Consider the following 16147-nt stretch of genomic DNA (forward strand, 5'->3'; position numbering starts at 1 on the left):
AAATGTGAATTTTGAAAGAATTCCACAGTTTCGACTCGCCTGAGGGTCGTGAAAAAATACCCTCAAGACGCACAGTGTAAACATCAATCAGCCTACAGTTCACCTGGATCTTCAGGAACTAAAGGATACATGATCAATAATCCAACTTCCGGTTTGACCAGTGACGCCTCCATATTCAAGTTTCACTCCCTTGTAATGTTATAGAAATAATGGGAACGTTATTTATTATTATTTTTTTGCAACATTAACATCGAAAACAATAAGTTTTATCGGCTCTTCCTTGTGATTTAAAACAGTAGTTAGAAATTGCTAAAACTGTTTTAACACGTAAGAATTTGATCGTCCTGTAAACTTTGAAGGAATGGGATATGTTATATACTAAGCCCCAAAAGGTGCGTTACCCTCTTACCTTTATGAATTACTTAAAAACTAAAGATATGTTAGAATGTATTAGTTTACAAAATTACTCAACAACACAACCTTTTAGTGAGCATAGAGATTCCACATTGTTTGGCTATAAAATGTTGGCTATAAAATGTAGACGGACCTTAAACAACAACAACAACAAAACAACAATAACAATAACAGCGTCCACTTCCATTTTGAAACCTCCGATGCCTGATTTCTCATCAGACAGATTTAGTAATGAAACTAGTGAGAATGACAAACACTTTGTCAGTGGATGTCAAGGCTTGACATAAACACAGTATCGTAAATGACATCCCTCTATCACCGTCCTCGCCGCTTGAAGCAGTGAGTGACAGTGAGTTTAGTTTTACGCCGCTTTTGGCAGTATTCATGCAGTATGAAGGTGGGGGACACCAGAAATGGGCTTAAGACATTGTGCCCATGTGGGGAATCAAACTCGGATCTTTGGTGTCACGAGTAAACTCTTTAACCATTATGAGTTACTGCTTTTGACTCGGAGTTCAGGTCATAATATGGCCTATGTGCTCTGTGCCTCGAACCTTCGACACACTTGGTAACGCAGTAATGCAGAATGTTGCAGAGTTGCAGTATCTCACCATTATGTGGTGAGTTCGAAGAGACACCGAGTAGAGGGAGAAGCATTTGTGGAGACACATTTACTTACTTCACGCGAGATAATTTGATTTCCATATATTCACAGCATAAAATCAAAGCAAATAAAAATCAGAGGTCCACCAAACCACAACACATTATCCACATTCATTTTGTGAGGGACAGTAAGGTGTCCTTGTGGTTAAACACCCGGGTTCGATCCCACACCCACACCCCACGCCCACGCCCACGCCCACGCCCACGCCCACGCCCACGCCCACGCCCACGCCCACGCCCACGCCCACACCCACACCCACACCCACACCCACACCCACACCCACACCCACAACCATAAGTGGGTACAATGATTTATGGCCGTTTTGGTGCCCCTACCATGACCTGGAGGGGGATATTGTTAAACTACACTCACTCTAACTCACTGGGTCAAAAGCATGGCGAGGAGGGTAATACATGCAGAAAGATGTGACCCACAGATCTAATGAATGTAACCACAGAACACGAAAGTGAATAGAAACGAAAGGACAATCACCAAAGAACCCCTCCCTAATCCCTTAGGAAATCACAAAATCAGTGAATGCGTGAGTTTAGTTTTCTGCCGCACTCGGCAATATTGCGGCGGTAAATATTCGAGCCTGTACTAGACAATGTAGTGATTGAAAGCATTAACATCGATCTTCAAAACTGGGAACCGATGACGTGCCAATCAAGTCAGCGAGCCTGACCACCAGATCCCGTTAGTCGTCTTTGACGACAAGCATGTGGGTCAAGCACAAGCATGGGTTGCTGAAGACCTATTCTACTACGGACCTTCATGGGTCTACACAAACAATAGTAGTAGTGGTAGTAGTAGTAGTAGTAGCAGCAGCAGCAGCAGCAGCAGCAGCAACAGCAGCCTCAGTAGTAGTAGAAGTAGTAGTAAAAGTAAATAATGGCGATGCTGGTGGTGGTCCACCGTCTCGTCTATTGCATGCAAAAATGGGGTTAATTTGTTCCGGTGCATTCCAGTCGTTATTCTCAACGCCCCGGGAAGTATACAATCTACATGTAGCACATCGGATATCATATCCTAGCTGCATGAAAAACCATATGCGCTCAATTGTAAAATATACATATAAACAAGTGACATCTTCAGGGATAATCACTAAATATGTTAAAGGTAGATTCCATATATTTGTGATCTGAACTAGTAGAGGGTTACACATATCTGGACTGTATCTTTTATATATAGGTGTATATATATGTATATATATGAAGATTCATGTCGATACTTGACTAACGCACCCCGAGGCACAGCCAACAGTAAGTTGTCGTGCAGCCGTGCAACATGCAACCTGACAGTGTCAATTTCTGAATCATTCGATCAGTCAATCAGCTAATCAATCTATTTACGTCATAAGTGTGCGTGTCAGCCTGAACCTCTCATCAGGTAGATATGCATCTGTCTAATTGATTAGGTTTTTGGCGACATCAAGCTCAGGGAGTTTACTCTTCAAAGTTCAACAGGGCAATTTCGGGAATACCTCATGCTTTCAACTGATTTTCTGTGACCCACCATATAATAATGAATGCTATTAGTATATATTCGCCAAGTTGTATAAAAAATAGTAAGTGTAAAATAATCACAAATGCGGCAATGAAATTTATGTTTCGAGGACAGTCACCAGTGACCCAGTGTTTTAAAGCGCTGCAATACCCTATGCAATGTTCAGTTCAGTGTTGTTAAAACCTACCATCGAATGCCCTATTTGCCCCAAACGTCCCTTAAGCACTGTGTAGTGGTTAAAACGTTCGAGGAAAACCTCGGGGTCCCATGCAATGCATTATGCCCATTTCAGGTATCCCTTTCTGATATTGCTGGAATATTGCTAAAAGCGGCGTAAAACCACACTCACTCACACACACGCTCTCTACACACGCGGAGGATACAAACCAGTTGTACGGATCAATACGAGGAGGAGCAGTTGAGATGGTAAACCGAACGCAGGAATATGTCACTGGTGAAATATACTTTGTGTAAATAGAACTATTTATTGTCAAAGTTCGTTAAACCGAACCCCTTAACTGTTCCACATGTTTATAGCTTTAAGATCCAAAATTGCAACTTTGATTTCCCAAGGTTTTACAACTTCGAGATATCGGAGAAGGGAACTCCAAGATTCAGGCATTCTATAGTTATATCAAAACATGACATCCTCCTCAAATCCGTAATTATCAACGACATATTTTGCATGGAGGATTTGGTATACTTGAAAGATGTCAAAGGAATGTCGTTTCCTGCTGGTGCTACCAATTCCAGAATGGTAAAATCGAAAGTAGATATGGAACGCGTTCAAATGACACAGTCAGACGTTCGGCTGGTATGTTGTTTAACTCCGCACGTAGGAGTGAGTGAGTGAGTTTGGTTTTACGTCGCTTTTAGCAATATTCCAGCGATATCACGGCGGGGGACACCAGAAAATGGGTCCCACACATAGTACCCATGTGGGGAATCGAACCTCGGTCGACACGGTCTTCGGCCAGTGATCAACAACATGAGCATCGATCCACGCAATTTGGATACGATGACATGTTTCAGTTAGTCTGATCCCCGATACCTCCAGTAGTCTCTACGACATGCATGGGTTTCTGTGGAGACCAATTCTGTCCCGTATCGTCATGGGTCCAGACGTTCGGCTTGGAGAGATAGTACTCGTACAATGTATAATGAAATCACTTCATAAGCTCATGACCAATTGCCGCGATGACGTGAGATGTAGCTAAAAGGCTGTTGCACTTTTATGAGAGTATGGCAAGCTTAAAACATGCATGCGTTCAACTACATTTTAACCTCTTTTGGTTCTTGGTGTCTCCCGACGTTATATTGATGGAATATTATCAAATGCGGCATAAAAACCTACTCGTTCACTCCAATCAAAATAAAACAATGACACAATAACGACGAAATAAAAATCGAAGTTTTCAACAACAATCAAAGAACAGTTTTCATTTTGAAATTCTTGAGATTCATTTTTGAGATAAAAGGATCCACCATACATTCAAGGAAATGAACATTGAGTATAACTCGCAGATAGTTGTCAGAAAACAGTCCTCCGTTTATGATACAAAGACGAAACTCGGATTTAGTAGATATTTGTTATAATTATATTCATGATTTTATCCCATTTCATTTACATGTATATTTCGGATATTTGAGGGATGTCTACATCGCCGACATCATCAGCATCGCTGACCCTCCCGCCATGCCCTCTGACTGATTGACCCACTTCTGTGGGGTCAAGAGAGTATGTCAACATACATCCCGTGGCGTGTATTACGGGTACATCAAACACATCGTCACCAAATGTCATCCATCAACGGTGACATTCCTTGGTCAACCTCTCACAAGTTTCCGGTCCTCTGAAAAAGGTTTCGAATATTGCCTGAAGACCGTTCAAAAATATCTTTCCAAAGATCAACCGCAAGTGTGAAATGTTATGAATTAACGTGTACATCTGGGATTATCAAGAATGTCACGATCTGTAAGCAACTTAACTGTTGCAATGGAATAATGTAGAAATAATTTGACTTTTAAAAAATTCATAGCTGTACTAAAAAAATACTTGTGCAGAAGTTCTGAACGGAAATCAAAAGTGTAGGAAAATACATGTATTATTAACATTCGAAAAAGTCAAATTTAGTACCGCCTGAAAACAATGGATGACGTAAGGGTACGCTTCAAACAGCGCTTGTCGTTGTCAGTTTATTCTAAAACTATGTTTTGTTTACACTTTACAGCATATCGATTACATCCAAGTACAACACTAAGCAAGAATTTATATTAATTCTGAATATTTCTGTGTGACTTCTCAGTTTGTACTGGAAAGGATCCGGGTTAGAACAGAACTCTAGCAACCCATGCTTACCAGGCCCTTACCGAGATCTTGTCGCCATACTCGTTGACACATACCATCGTATCCAACTGCGAAGATCGGTGCTCATGATGTCGATCACTGTACCGTCTGGTTCCGAATCGATTATTTACAGCATGACGTTTTACAGCATGAATATTGCTGAATTTGGCGTTAAACAACAAAAACCTTGGGCCATTTGTGTTAAAATGAATGTTATAATATGCTGAAAATTAAAGCGAGGTAAATACTGATGCAACGCTGAATGAGTATGAATGACAGACTGAATTGCATAGGCACTGACAAATATCGTTTGCCAGTTTGGTAGGCATTATGCCTTTGAGTAAAGCATATCACCAAAGTTTAAAATTATGAGGTATGACTCTCAAATCAACTCGCAATATTTTTCTTAAACTAGAGCATTCTTCTCTAATGCCATTCGTCATTCATCAAATTATCGACTGCATATTTGCGTTAAGGTTTAACCGAAGCCTCTGGCATATCTAAAAAATAAGGAATGTCGATTCCTGAAGGTATTACTGCCAATTACAGAATGGTCAAATCGGAAGTTCATCGGAACCTTGTTGAACTCTGAATGGCATACGGGATAAGGAAGTGTTAAGCATGGTGTCGGTGTATGTATGAATCAATCACTCCACTCCTCAAGTGTGACGCTCTTCAGAAGCATATAAGCATATGCGACACCTATTGGCTGAGACTCTCACACTCCGCCTTCTGTTGAAACAACCTTTAAAAGCAGTAATCGTTTCGGAGTCGCCCAAACCCTACTCCACTCGTTTTGTTTTAGTCCGAGTTGATCATGGCGTCGAAATGTATCCTAATTTTTGTGCTAGTGGGTGTCATGGGGAGATTGATATCTGCCCAATGGGGTAACGGCGGTTGGGGTAACTTTGGACAACAGCCTTCATTTTCTCAACCCGCTGTTCAGCTGGGTGGACAACCCGGCATTGGTCAAGGTCGAGGATTCTGGGGAAACGAGCCCAGACGTGAGTACACTTTTTTGACCGTACACCGACCATGTACAGAGACAGGATTAGAAACGGTTGTTCTCATGGTTTGAATCGAGCGTTCTATATGATCTATTTTAGCATTAATATTTGTAATTTTTTAATTAATATTCTTAACCTCCTACGAAGACAGTAATGTGGAGGAAATGTAATCAAGAAGTCCTTCTACGGTAATAGTTAAATGAGTATTACTATAATTAAAATAGTCAATGCAGTCAAAATCCTTTGATCGCCAGAAAAGAGATCAACTGAAACTGTAAACTTTTATTATTATTGTATTAGTTTCCGAGAGTATTATTCAGATTCCAACATTGGCTTCTTCGCTATTTCAGACGATTAAATTGCCTAGTTCCTAGTGGCAATTGTGCGCTAATTATTTACTAGTACAAAATTATTTGCTTTCATGATAAATGTCTTTTATGATGAATAAATTATAATAACTGGAAACTGTACTGTCGTAAATATTCTCCAGATCCGTATAATAATACGCCAATATGTATCTTTTTTCAGAACGATTTTTCACGTGTATAGGGAAAAATACGAATGATGATGAGATGAGAGTTACGTTCACTGAATCAGTAAGTAGATATTATTATTGTTACAGAGTGGATAATATCCAAGACTGTTTGTTTGATTATGTTTACGCAAAAAGTAATATGACAAAAAAGTGACTGAAGCTAGGAAAAGGAAAAGGAAAAAGGAGTGGGTGAGTTTAGTTTTACGCCGCACTCAGAAATATTCCAGTTATATGACGGTCCTTTGTAAATCGTCGATTGTGGATTAGACAATGCAGTGATCGGCTGCAAGGCATCGATCGTTTCGATAAGTAAGTTTACATGGATCAATAAGACATCTCCACGGTTATATATTATTATAGGATGTTTGATACTTGATCCGAAGGGTGTGGGGTTTCTGTTGGAAATGCAGAGGTTTGCCGTCCTTCACCGTTAGATAGGTCACCTTAGGTTAGAAAATTAGGTTAGGAACTTGCGTGCAACAAATACGGTAAAACCGCCTTAATTCAAACATTCAGCTTTAGAGAAATTGTAACAATATTTTTTGACAAACGAATCGCATTTTCTGAGTCATGTTGTTGGGACGTCATAGGGACGATGGTATAGCTTAGTGGTTAAAGCGTTCGCTCGTCACGCCGAGGACCAGGGTTCGATTCCTCAATACTTTTGGCATGTATAGAAATGTAAATCCTGTTCTTACCTAATCCTTCCCTACATTGTTTAGCGGATAACGCACCTGCCCGGAGAGCGTAATGTCGGTGGTTCGATCCCCGTATTACATCATACAAACATATATAAACGTATTGTTTCCCTGGCTGTTTCAACATGTATGGGCTAAAACAAGTACTGGTGAATTTCGGCGTTTACAGGTGACAGTTTGTCGCGCCTGTCATTGACATCCACTATTACGTGGCTAGCGTTTTAAAGCAGGAGTAAGTCGGGGCAAGTACCCCGCTTGTCTCGACGAAGTTCCGGGGTCGAATCCCCACAGGGGTGCAATATGTTAAGCCTACACCTGGTGTCCCGATGCTCTGATCGTGCGGGAAATTATACGTACTCACTCTCACTTAATGAAGTGCCCGCATTTACCAAATGATTTATAGAATGCAGAATACAGATTTCCCATATCCCGTCGCACATATATACTGGACAAAGTAAGTTAGGGATATTGGTATTTTTATGACAGGTATTTTATCGGTGTGTCGATGAATATATAGATCATTATTCAAAATTTCAAAAATTTCAAAGATCCCTCACTATTTTTGTCCAGCATATGTATGAAAGAGACAAAACCACACCCAAAAGACATCTCAATGTCAAGCGATTGTCTCCACTTTGTATCAGCATTTGTTTGTTTAACGCCACGATCCGTAAATAACAGACTAGACAATCTAATGACAGACATCATGATCAGATGACAGAGAATGTGTTTAAGAATCGCTATCAAACACTAATGATGCTAAACGCGAGATGTTCGCGAAACGGTGAGGCTCGTCAATTGTTCATCTGATCAAATAGGCAAGTATGGTAGTAGTCAAAATAATGAATTACATAATTTGTGTCACGGATGTGTCAAATAATACCTCCACGTGCCTCCCACAACACCTTTTCAATGATACCTTGAACGGTGTAACCTTGAACGGTGTAACCTTGAACGGTGTAACCTTGATCGACCAGTTTGTGAACAAAGAAACAAGTGGTTACAAGTTTACAAGTTCAAGTGGTTTAATAGAAAAACAAATCGTAAAAAAATCATGTATATAACTGGGTTAACAGAGACAATACACTTATCGTAGACAACGCATGTAGAAGACCTTAGTGTGTAAGTGGATTAAAAGAAAAAATACATTTATCGTAGGCAATGTATGTGTATAAGTGACATAATAGAAAAACACTACGATCGAAGACAACGTATGTTTATAACTCGTTTAATTAAAAAAAACTATCGTACATAACTTATGTGCATAAGTACATCTGGAAGTGGAATGCATGAGAAAAGCAGAGTCAACTTCTTTATTGTGATTAGCAGGATTATCACCTGGTGAAGGAGCATGCATACTCTCCGAAAAGTCGTTTCATTCACAATAACATTGTTGGCATGCGTAAATCTGGCTTGTATTATGTGCATAAGTGATTTAAAACAACCAATACAATTATTGTAGACAACATATGTGTGGAATTGGTTTAATAAAAGGCAATACAATTACAGCAAAACCAGGAAACATGGAACATCAACCGTTGGTTCAACCCCCAACGAATTCATATGGATGCCGTTGTCCACGTGTCTAGTCGGTCTCAGACAGCCGGTCGTTTCCAGCTGGTTGTCACCCGCTACGGTCGTGTCGAGGATGGTTGCTCCAGCGAGGCTTTGGGCAGAATCGTAGACAACTTCCAAGGATTTAATTTCTTCGGGCGGCCAAGAGACTCCAACTCCCAGTAAGTCCACTTGGATTTTTTATTCTGTCAAGATGTTTTTTTTTTAAATATTTCGGTGAGGTATAATTCTGATCACAGGTCTTTGATCAGGAAATCTGTAGCCTTTGAGAACCTAAAGGATGAGAAGGGACCGGTCACTTTTGTTTGTTCAATTGGTGTTACTGGCCAAAGGAGTAAACGAGTGTTGTACGCTGTTTTTGTAGCAATATTCCAGCAATGTTACGACAAGTAACACCAGAAATAGGCTTGGCTCACGGTACACGTGTGGAAAATTGACCCTTGGAGGCGAGCGAACTCTTCAACGATAAGACTATACCACCGTCTCCTGAATCAATGAGCAACGAGAGCCCCGGTTAAATGTATATTGTTCCACATCATCGGATAACCGATTGCGAAACGAAAACGTGCAAATTCAAAAATAGCTGTACACTACATCCATAGATGGCTCCGTCGTCTTGGATCAGTAATCGCATACATTATGCTTTAACTCAAGAGCATTACCACCCTCGATTATGTGTTGAAACAGAATCCATTTGGTAATGGCAAAATATCAGTGAAAAGTAAACAAATAGTTCACCAAAAGTCGCTGTTTCAGAAAATGTTGTGTTTGAGTCATAAAGGTGCCGTACCTCATCACATTTCAGCCTGCTCTGACTACATGATCAGTATCAGTTTTGATTTGTTGCTGAATATTGGGCTCTTGGCCTTTGAGTATATTTCCTACCTTTTATGAAATCTTACAGAACCGGAGTGCTGGGATCGGCTTTCACGCTTAGACCTAGCCTGGGTCATACTGCTAGCGGACTAGTGCGTGGGTTTGAGGCACTGGAAGAGCTCAATGGACGTGGTCTTGCTGTAGGTTTTATTTACTCATCGTGAGTGAGTGAGTCAGTGAGTGAGTCAGTGAGTGAGTTAGTGAGTGGGTCAGTGAGCTGAAAAATTGCTGAGTGAGGCGTAAATCTAAAGACTCTTATATTCACCATTATTTATTAGTAGCATTCACATACAAAGCACAACTACTCTATATTAAATCTTCTATCCATCGTTTCAGCTCTGCCTGTCCATGAACATCAGGAATGGAATGTGCCAAGATATCATCCCTCTGTGCTGCAAGATAGGACGTGATTCCGTCAGCGCAACCACCCCTATCTACAGCCACTTCAACTCATTTAGTCAGAATCAAATGGGCATGGGGGGCATGGGGGGCATGGGGGGCATTGGGGGCATGGGACAGGTGGGTGGAGTGTCCGGAGTTCCAGGGATGCCAATAGGGCAACCCATGACTGGTCTTAACCAGGGCAGCGCCCTGCCAAGTCAGCAGCCAGGAGGTCTACCTGGCACGCAGCCAGCTGGTGCTGGTCTCATGTTTGGAAACACCCAAGGAAGGAAATAGACCCTATGGAACAACTGCTTTACCCAGGTTCAGTTCTGAAAAGCAAATTTTGTATGCCAACGTTTTGATTTTGAGTTTTGGGTAAATCTTCCATCATATATATTTGGACATTTGAAAATTAACATCAAAATCAGAATTTGTATTGGAAAAAAATAAAAGCCAGGAATCTGGTGACTTTTTGTGTTGTTTTTCACCTAGGAAATATATTTGGCACGTTTTGAAATATATTTTTCAGTTGCATTGCAAAATGTGTTTGTCCATGTAATCATAGCAAATAACATATAAAGGGTACTTATGTATACAGATTATTTCCCAACGTTCGCAATAGGATAACGGTACCAATACTTTCATATTTCTCATTATGCCATATCATGAAATGTATTAGGAATAGTTTGTGGTGATCGTGTGGTTGACAGTGTTACGGACTGGACAATATCTTACATAGAATTTCCTTTTTCGTTTGTGATGCGTTTGTTATAAAAAATAAAATAAAAAAGTGTAATTAAAGACACGTTTTTGTGTGTTGCTTCTACAATGGCAATTGAATGGTTTCTGATCTAAATTATACCAGGACAACGTGTAGCGTGATAGTACGTTCAGCCTATGCCTGAAGCAGAGAACAGCCTAATCAGGTCAATTGTGTGTTGTACTGAACAGTGTGTGCTGGGGCATAGATGTCATTTCACCAGACAGCATTTCCCTCATTAATACTAACAATGACCTATCTGGGAAGTTACTGCATGATTTATTCCAAACCAAATTGCGTATTTAGATTTCAGTATTAAATTTAAAAGTTCGAAGGAATCTGGTAAAGTCACATTTGGCGGTCGCGCCTTTTGGAACCAGAACGCGTCCTTGAATGTACGCCTGACACAGTAAATCAGATACCGGAAGTAAGCTGGGTCTCGTCTCCATATTGCAAGGCGCCATGGACGTGCTTCGTACCGGAACTATTAGCATATAGTAAACCCCCGCAGCTCTCTCATGGTTGATAGGTCAAAGACAAAATATATAAATTCAACACTAGAGAACATCTCAAAACATGGGTTTTAAGGGCAATTGAAACATAAATAAATAGATCGCCGAAAAATCAAGTCAGCAGCCAAAGCAGTAGAAACACCTAAAGTCTCCTCCGTAGAATGAGCCAAACTCGGTTCATCAGCTGGCATGCTGGTTTCGAACTTAGTCTCAGTATTATTCCTTACACTCCTATACTGAGTCTAACAAACCCTAGTAGCAGGTCGCGTCGGGTAACCTTTGAGGTTGACCAATCAGAGCACAGCTAACCAAATCGCGAAAGTGGACATGCGGACATACATTTTGAAATTGTACCTCGAAAACGTTTGTATCCCAACGCTTCCGAATGCTATTTTCCGTACGATCGCTTCAGGGCGATGCACGTTGACAATACTGTCAACAGTGAGTAAACAGTATCTGAAAATAGCATTTTTGTCAACATGCAAGGATGTCAGCTTGCGGAATTATTAGCTAATGGGAACCATGTTATCAGAAAGCCTTAAGCGTACATACTGCAGGTCTATTACCCGTGTTTTATGCGGATTTTCGTTTGTTGAGGGATCAGTGTCAGTGACTGGTGAATTTTTGTAAGTTCCACCAAACCCTAAACAGTAGCCGTTGTCTGACTGGTTAAATCGTTCGTCCGTCTCGCTTTGGATTTTTGATCGTCGTACGTCGTTCAAAGTTACCTGACACGACCTCCTTCTAAAGTCTGCTACACTTAGTAGAAGAGTGTAACGAATAATACTGAGGCTATGTTTACTTAGACCAGGAGAACCTCTGGTGCATTCCGATATCGTTTCCAAGCGTTTACAATTGTTTCCTGCAGAACTGAGAGGAAGCCCCTTACAACATTGGGATCGAGGCACTCAAACGTTCTGCCATTACCCATATTAACCTGAGAACTACATAAAGAAACTGTGCATTATCCAAATATCATCCCAGTTGATAAGTACGACAACAATATCAAAGGGGGGGGGGGGGAGAGAGAGAGAGAGGGCATGAGACCATAACAAGTCGACAGAATATGAATCAAAAAGTCCATCACAATGACGTCACGAGTACACAAGTACGGTGTTGCAAGACATCCGTAGCAACCCTTGACGTATGAGGGCGGACATTGTCCTGTTGGAATGTTAACCCAGGGCCATGACGTTGCAGAAGAGGAATTGCCACAGGTCGAAGAATCTGATCACTGTAGCCCACACCAGTTAAGTTGCCCTTAACAATCTTTGGCGTGCTGTTATTCCACCCTAGATCATCACGGATCCACCACCGCCAAAGCGATTCCTCTCCAAGACACAGGCCTGTTCATAACGTTCCCTCAAGCGTTAATAGGCACGTTGACGTCAATCACTATCTGAAATGTTAAACCTGGACTCATCTGTAAAATCAGATTCTCCATCAAAACAAGGGTCTGCGGACATGGTTTCGGCACCACATTCAGTTAGCTTGTCGATGACTTTGCATCAGGATATGGCGGGACGTTGTGGTCTGAACGCGGCGAAGTCCTGGGATGGTCCAGGCAGTCATCACTGCAGTTCTGAAATCTGTGGCGAAGATGGGTCACCCATATCCATCTGTCCTGTCTTGGCGTTGTTACGTGTGGACGTCCAGAACGTGGCCGATGGATGACGTCATGTGTGTTCTGGTAGCATCTCACCAGTGCAGAAATGGTGTTTCGGTGGCAGTGGAAATGTGCAGCCACTTGTCGTTGAGACATTCCCCCACGGACCATCCCAATGGCCTCATGACTTTGGCATGCTAAGCGATTCAACGTTTAATTTTTTAATGATCGCAAGGACAGGGGTTGCGCTTTCCAAAGTGACAGTATTGTGTGACATTCATTTGCTCTGTTTCCCTACCTGGAATGCACGTGCAACAATTTATTGCACGTCTCAAGGACGAAACCACTGACGTCACGGAACGTGGCACGTGCGTGCATGTTGGACACATGTCACTAATCTCTGAGTTTAAATCCTTATGTCCACACAGGTTTGCTAAATTTAGATTTTAAATTTTTGTATGCACAGTTTCTTTATGTGCCTAGTATATTTCTGTCACGGGTGTCTAGGCCTATGTCGCTAAATACGTCCATGTAAACGATGATGTATGTGTACACATGCATATAAATGCTGTGGCGTACCTTTGCTATCCATGAAAGCATGTTGCTCCAGACGATACCATAAGTTACGTAACTCTTAAAATAATTAGTACCCTGTCTCTCCTATTAAAGCTGCAAAGATCAATGGAACGGCCCGCTTCTCTCTTACCTGACAGGTGATAAACAGCTGATCTTGACCTGTATGTGTCACGACATGCATGAACACGTCATTCATATTAGGATACCTTGCATATTTTGAAGTGGGCACTAAAAGGTGATATAAAGGTCGGTAATGTGATATAATGGTAAGTGAATGGATTATAGTGGTTGGGGTGCTGTTGTTTCTATGTGAGTGCTTTCCCCCCCAACCCCACCCACCCCCCTTTTTTTCGATGTCAAGTCATCAAGATCAAGAGCATCGAGTACACGTGTCACAAAACAGCGGGCTTGACCACCCGATCCTTTCAGTCGCCTCTTAAGATAAACAGGTTGCTGAAGACCATTTATAACCCGAATCTTCACGGGTTACACCCACAGGAAAGCTAACAAAATGGTGTGGCAAGAATTGTCAGTATGGTGAATGATGACTTGCATTTCGCCTCATTAGTTAAATTGGTCACATGTGTATTCCTCCTGCAGATTATTGATAACAAGTATGCCATACTGTTGCGGAAAAATACAACATGAAAGCTTATAAAACATATTTTTGTTTTTTTATTCCATTTCAATTCTCAGATGCATTACATATGGTATAAAAGACAATATATGTATACATCCTTAAGGTTTTGTAAAGTTTTAATAGGTGCATAGACACTTAGAATGTCATGACAGTTTCTACAGAGAGTATACAACACTGGCGAAAAAAAGGTTGACTTGTGTGAATCGAGAGGGAGGACATTGATATATCAACTGATATTGTAAGAGCGCTTCTGTGGTAAGTCACGGAACAGCAGTTAAATGTTCCCACTTCTTATGTAGTTATAAGTTATTGGTTTTCCCAGCTATATACTTTTCGGTTGTACATGCATCTTTAAATAGCCTAACACATCTCTCAAAGAGAACGCATGTTTTTAGTCTTTTGGCAAGAAGTAAAATAAGAGTTAGTATGTTATTGTTTGAGCACACATGATAGTGAATTTCATAAAAAGACACTACACTGGAGGCGAGCATTTCGTAATTGTTCTACATTTTACCAAAAGTGTTTAACTAAATCAGAGTAAATGAATACATGCTACGTGTCCTCTGAGGTATTATTACATCACTTGTATCAGTATCCACTTGTTTCATCCCTACAAGTTCTTTCGTTGTACATATTATTCTGTAAACTAATCTTCATTGAAAATATAGCAGCTTGCAATCATTTGTAACTTTCCTGCAGCATTTGAATACATCTCTCCAAATTATTCCATGACGTAATTCCAATACTCTAGTACACCAGGGGTATTGTTGTTCTCAATTCATTTATCATAAAATATCCTTGAACGTTAAACATTTGAGATCATGCCTTGATATACACTGTCAATGTCTACTCGATTTAAGCAGAGAATTCAGTTTTCTGAAAGTTGTCTCCAGTTTACTGGAATGTTGTTTAACAAATGATGATAATCAAAGATGGTTCCTCAAGATGTAACGCAGAAAAATATCTATTGTCATCACATAACATCTTCTGAAATGCCAATCAAGCATCTGAACCAAGACCTGTTCTGTGTAATCACTGTCAAAGGTGTGCTTTTCATAAAATACTCTCCAAGCAGATAAAATTCTCATCAGTAAGGATTGTTGTTGCCAGCTAACCTATCAACAGCATTAGAACCAAGTGAGTGTAAAAGAGTAAAAGGAAAGGTGTTATTAAAGCTTGAGACTTTCCTCAATTCAGTAAGGATTGTTGGTGCCAACTAACCTATCAAGAGCATTAGAACCAAGTGGATGTTAAAGCTTAATGGGAAAGGTGTTATTAAAGCTTGAGGCTTTCCTCAAGTGACATTTCAATGATGACAGTTTCAAAGCATTGATGAAGCATTCAATGCCAATCATTCAGAGGCCCCATCCTCGTACGTTCTAGTGATATTTAAATCTTATCATTATTCCATATAAACCTACAGATGATTTTATTGATTTGATCGTGAATGTTTTTGGCGGTTTAGGAAGTGTAGAGAAAACATGTACCAGAGTAAAAATTGCTAGAGTTTTGATAACGCTAATTTTTCCAATTCGAGTCAAGCTTCTTTGCCAAATAGCGAGTACTCTATTAATATGTTCAAAGCGTTTTTATCAATTACTAAATGGTCTTTAAGAGAAGCATTCAGTGTTATTTCTAAAATAAAAGTCAGTGGAAAAAGTTATATTTCTACCTGTCGTTGAGCCTATCCAGATAGCTTTTGTCTTGTTCATGTTCATTTAAGTTCTGACATTTAATACAATTTATTCAGTGTTTCCGTTGGAACCTCGATGGGTTTTTTTGGGAACCGTCTAGATATGGCTGTGTGTCATCATCATATATTGTCCTAGTTTCCGTTCTGTATCATTAAGTGTTACACCCTTTATATCGGGAATCGACCTTATCATAATTCCCACTGCAAGGATAAATAAATAAGGTGAGACAGGATCTCCCTGTCTACTACACCCCCGTTCATGATGGAAAAAGGAAAAGACGTGCCCATTTTGTATCACAGCTCCTGTATTATTACTAGTCAAAACATTAATCCATATTATAATATTGAACCCAA

At 40.4% G+C, this 16147-nt stretch overlaps 1 protein-coding gene across 1 annotated transcript; it reads left to right on the forward strand.

The window, feature by feature from the left end:
* The first annotated feature begins 5647 nt into the window (after positions 1-5647).
* LOC137291210 (uncharacterized) lies at positions 5648-10807 on the forward strand. The gene is made up of 5 exons (XM_067822499.1): positions 5648-5935; positions 6467-6534; positions 8681-8907; positions 9651-9762; positions 9959-10807. The coding sequence occupies exons 1-5, from the start codon at positions 5749-5751 to the stop codon at positions 10298-10300; spliced, it is 936 nt and encodes a 311-aa protein (XP_067678600.1). The 5' UTR covers positions 5648-5748; the 3' UTR covers positions 10301-10807.
* The last annotated feature ends 5340 nt before the right edge of the window (positions 10808-16147 follow it).

The sequence above is a fragment of the Haliotis asinina genome, chromosome 7 (genome assembly GCF_037392515.1).
Source record: "Haliotis asinina isolate JCU_RB_2024 chromosome 7, JCU_Hal_asi_v2, whole genome shotgun sequence".
Lineage (NCBI taxonomy): Eukaryota > Metazoa > Mollusca > Gastropoda > Lepetellida > Haliotidae > Haliotis > Haliotis asinina.

Excerpts from the sequence above, each read along its gene's own strand:
- LOC137291210 (XM_067822499.1), top strand. The coding sequence starts at position 5,749 with ATGGCGTCGAAATGTATCCTAATTTTTGTGCTAGTGGGTGTCATGGGG. Across the intron at positions 5,936-6,466 it reads CTGGGGAAACGAGCCCAGAC|AACGATTTTTCACGTGTATA; the intron begins GTGAGTACACTT and ends ATCTTTTTTCAG. Across the intron at positions 9,763-9,958 it reads TCAATGGACGTGGTCTTGCT|CTCTGCCTGTCCATGAACAT; the intron begins GTAGGTTTTATT and ends CCATCGTTTCAG.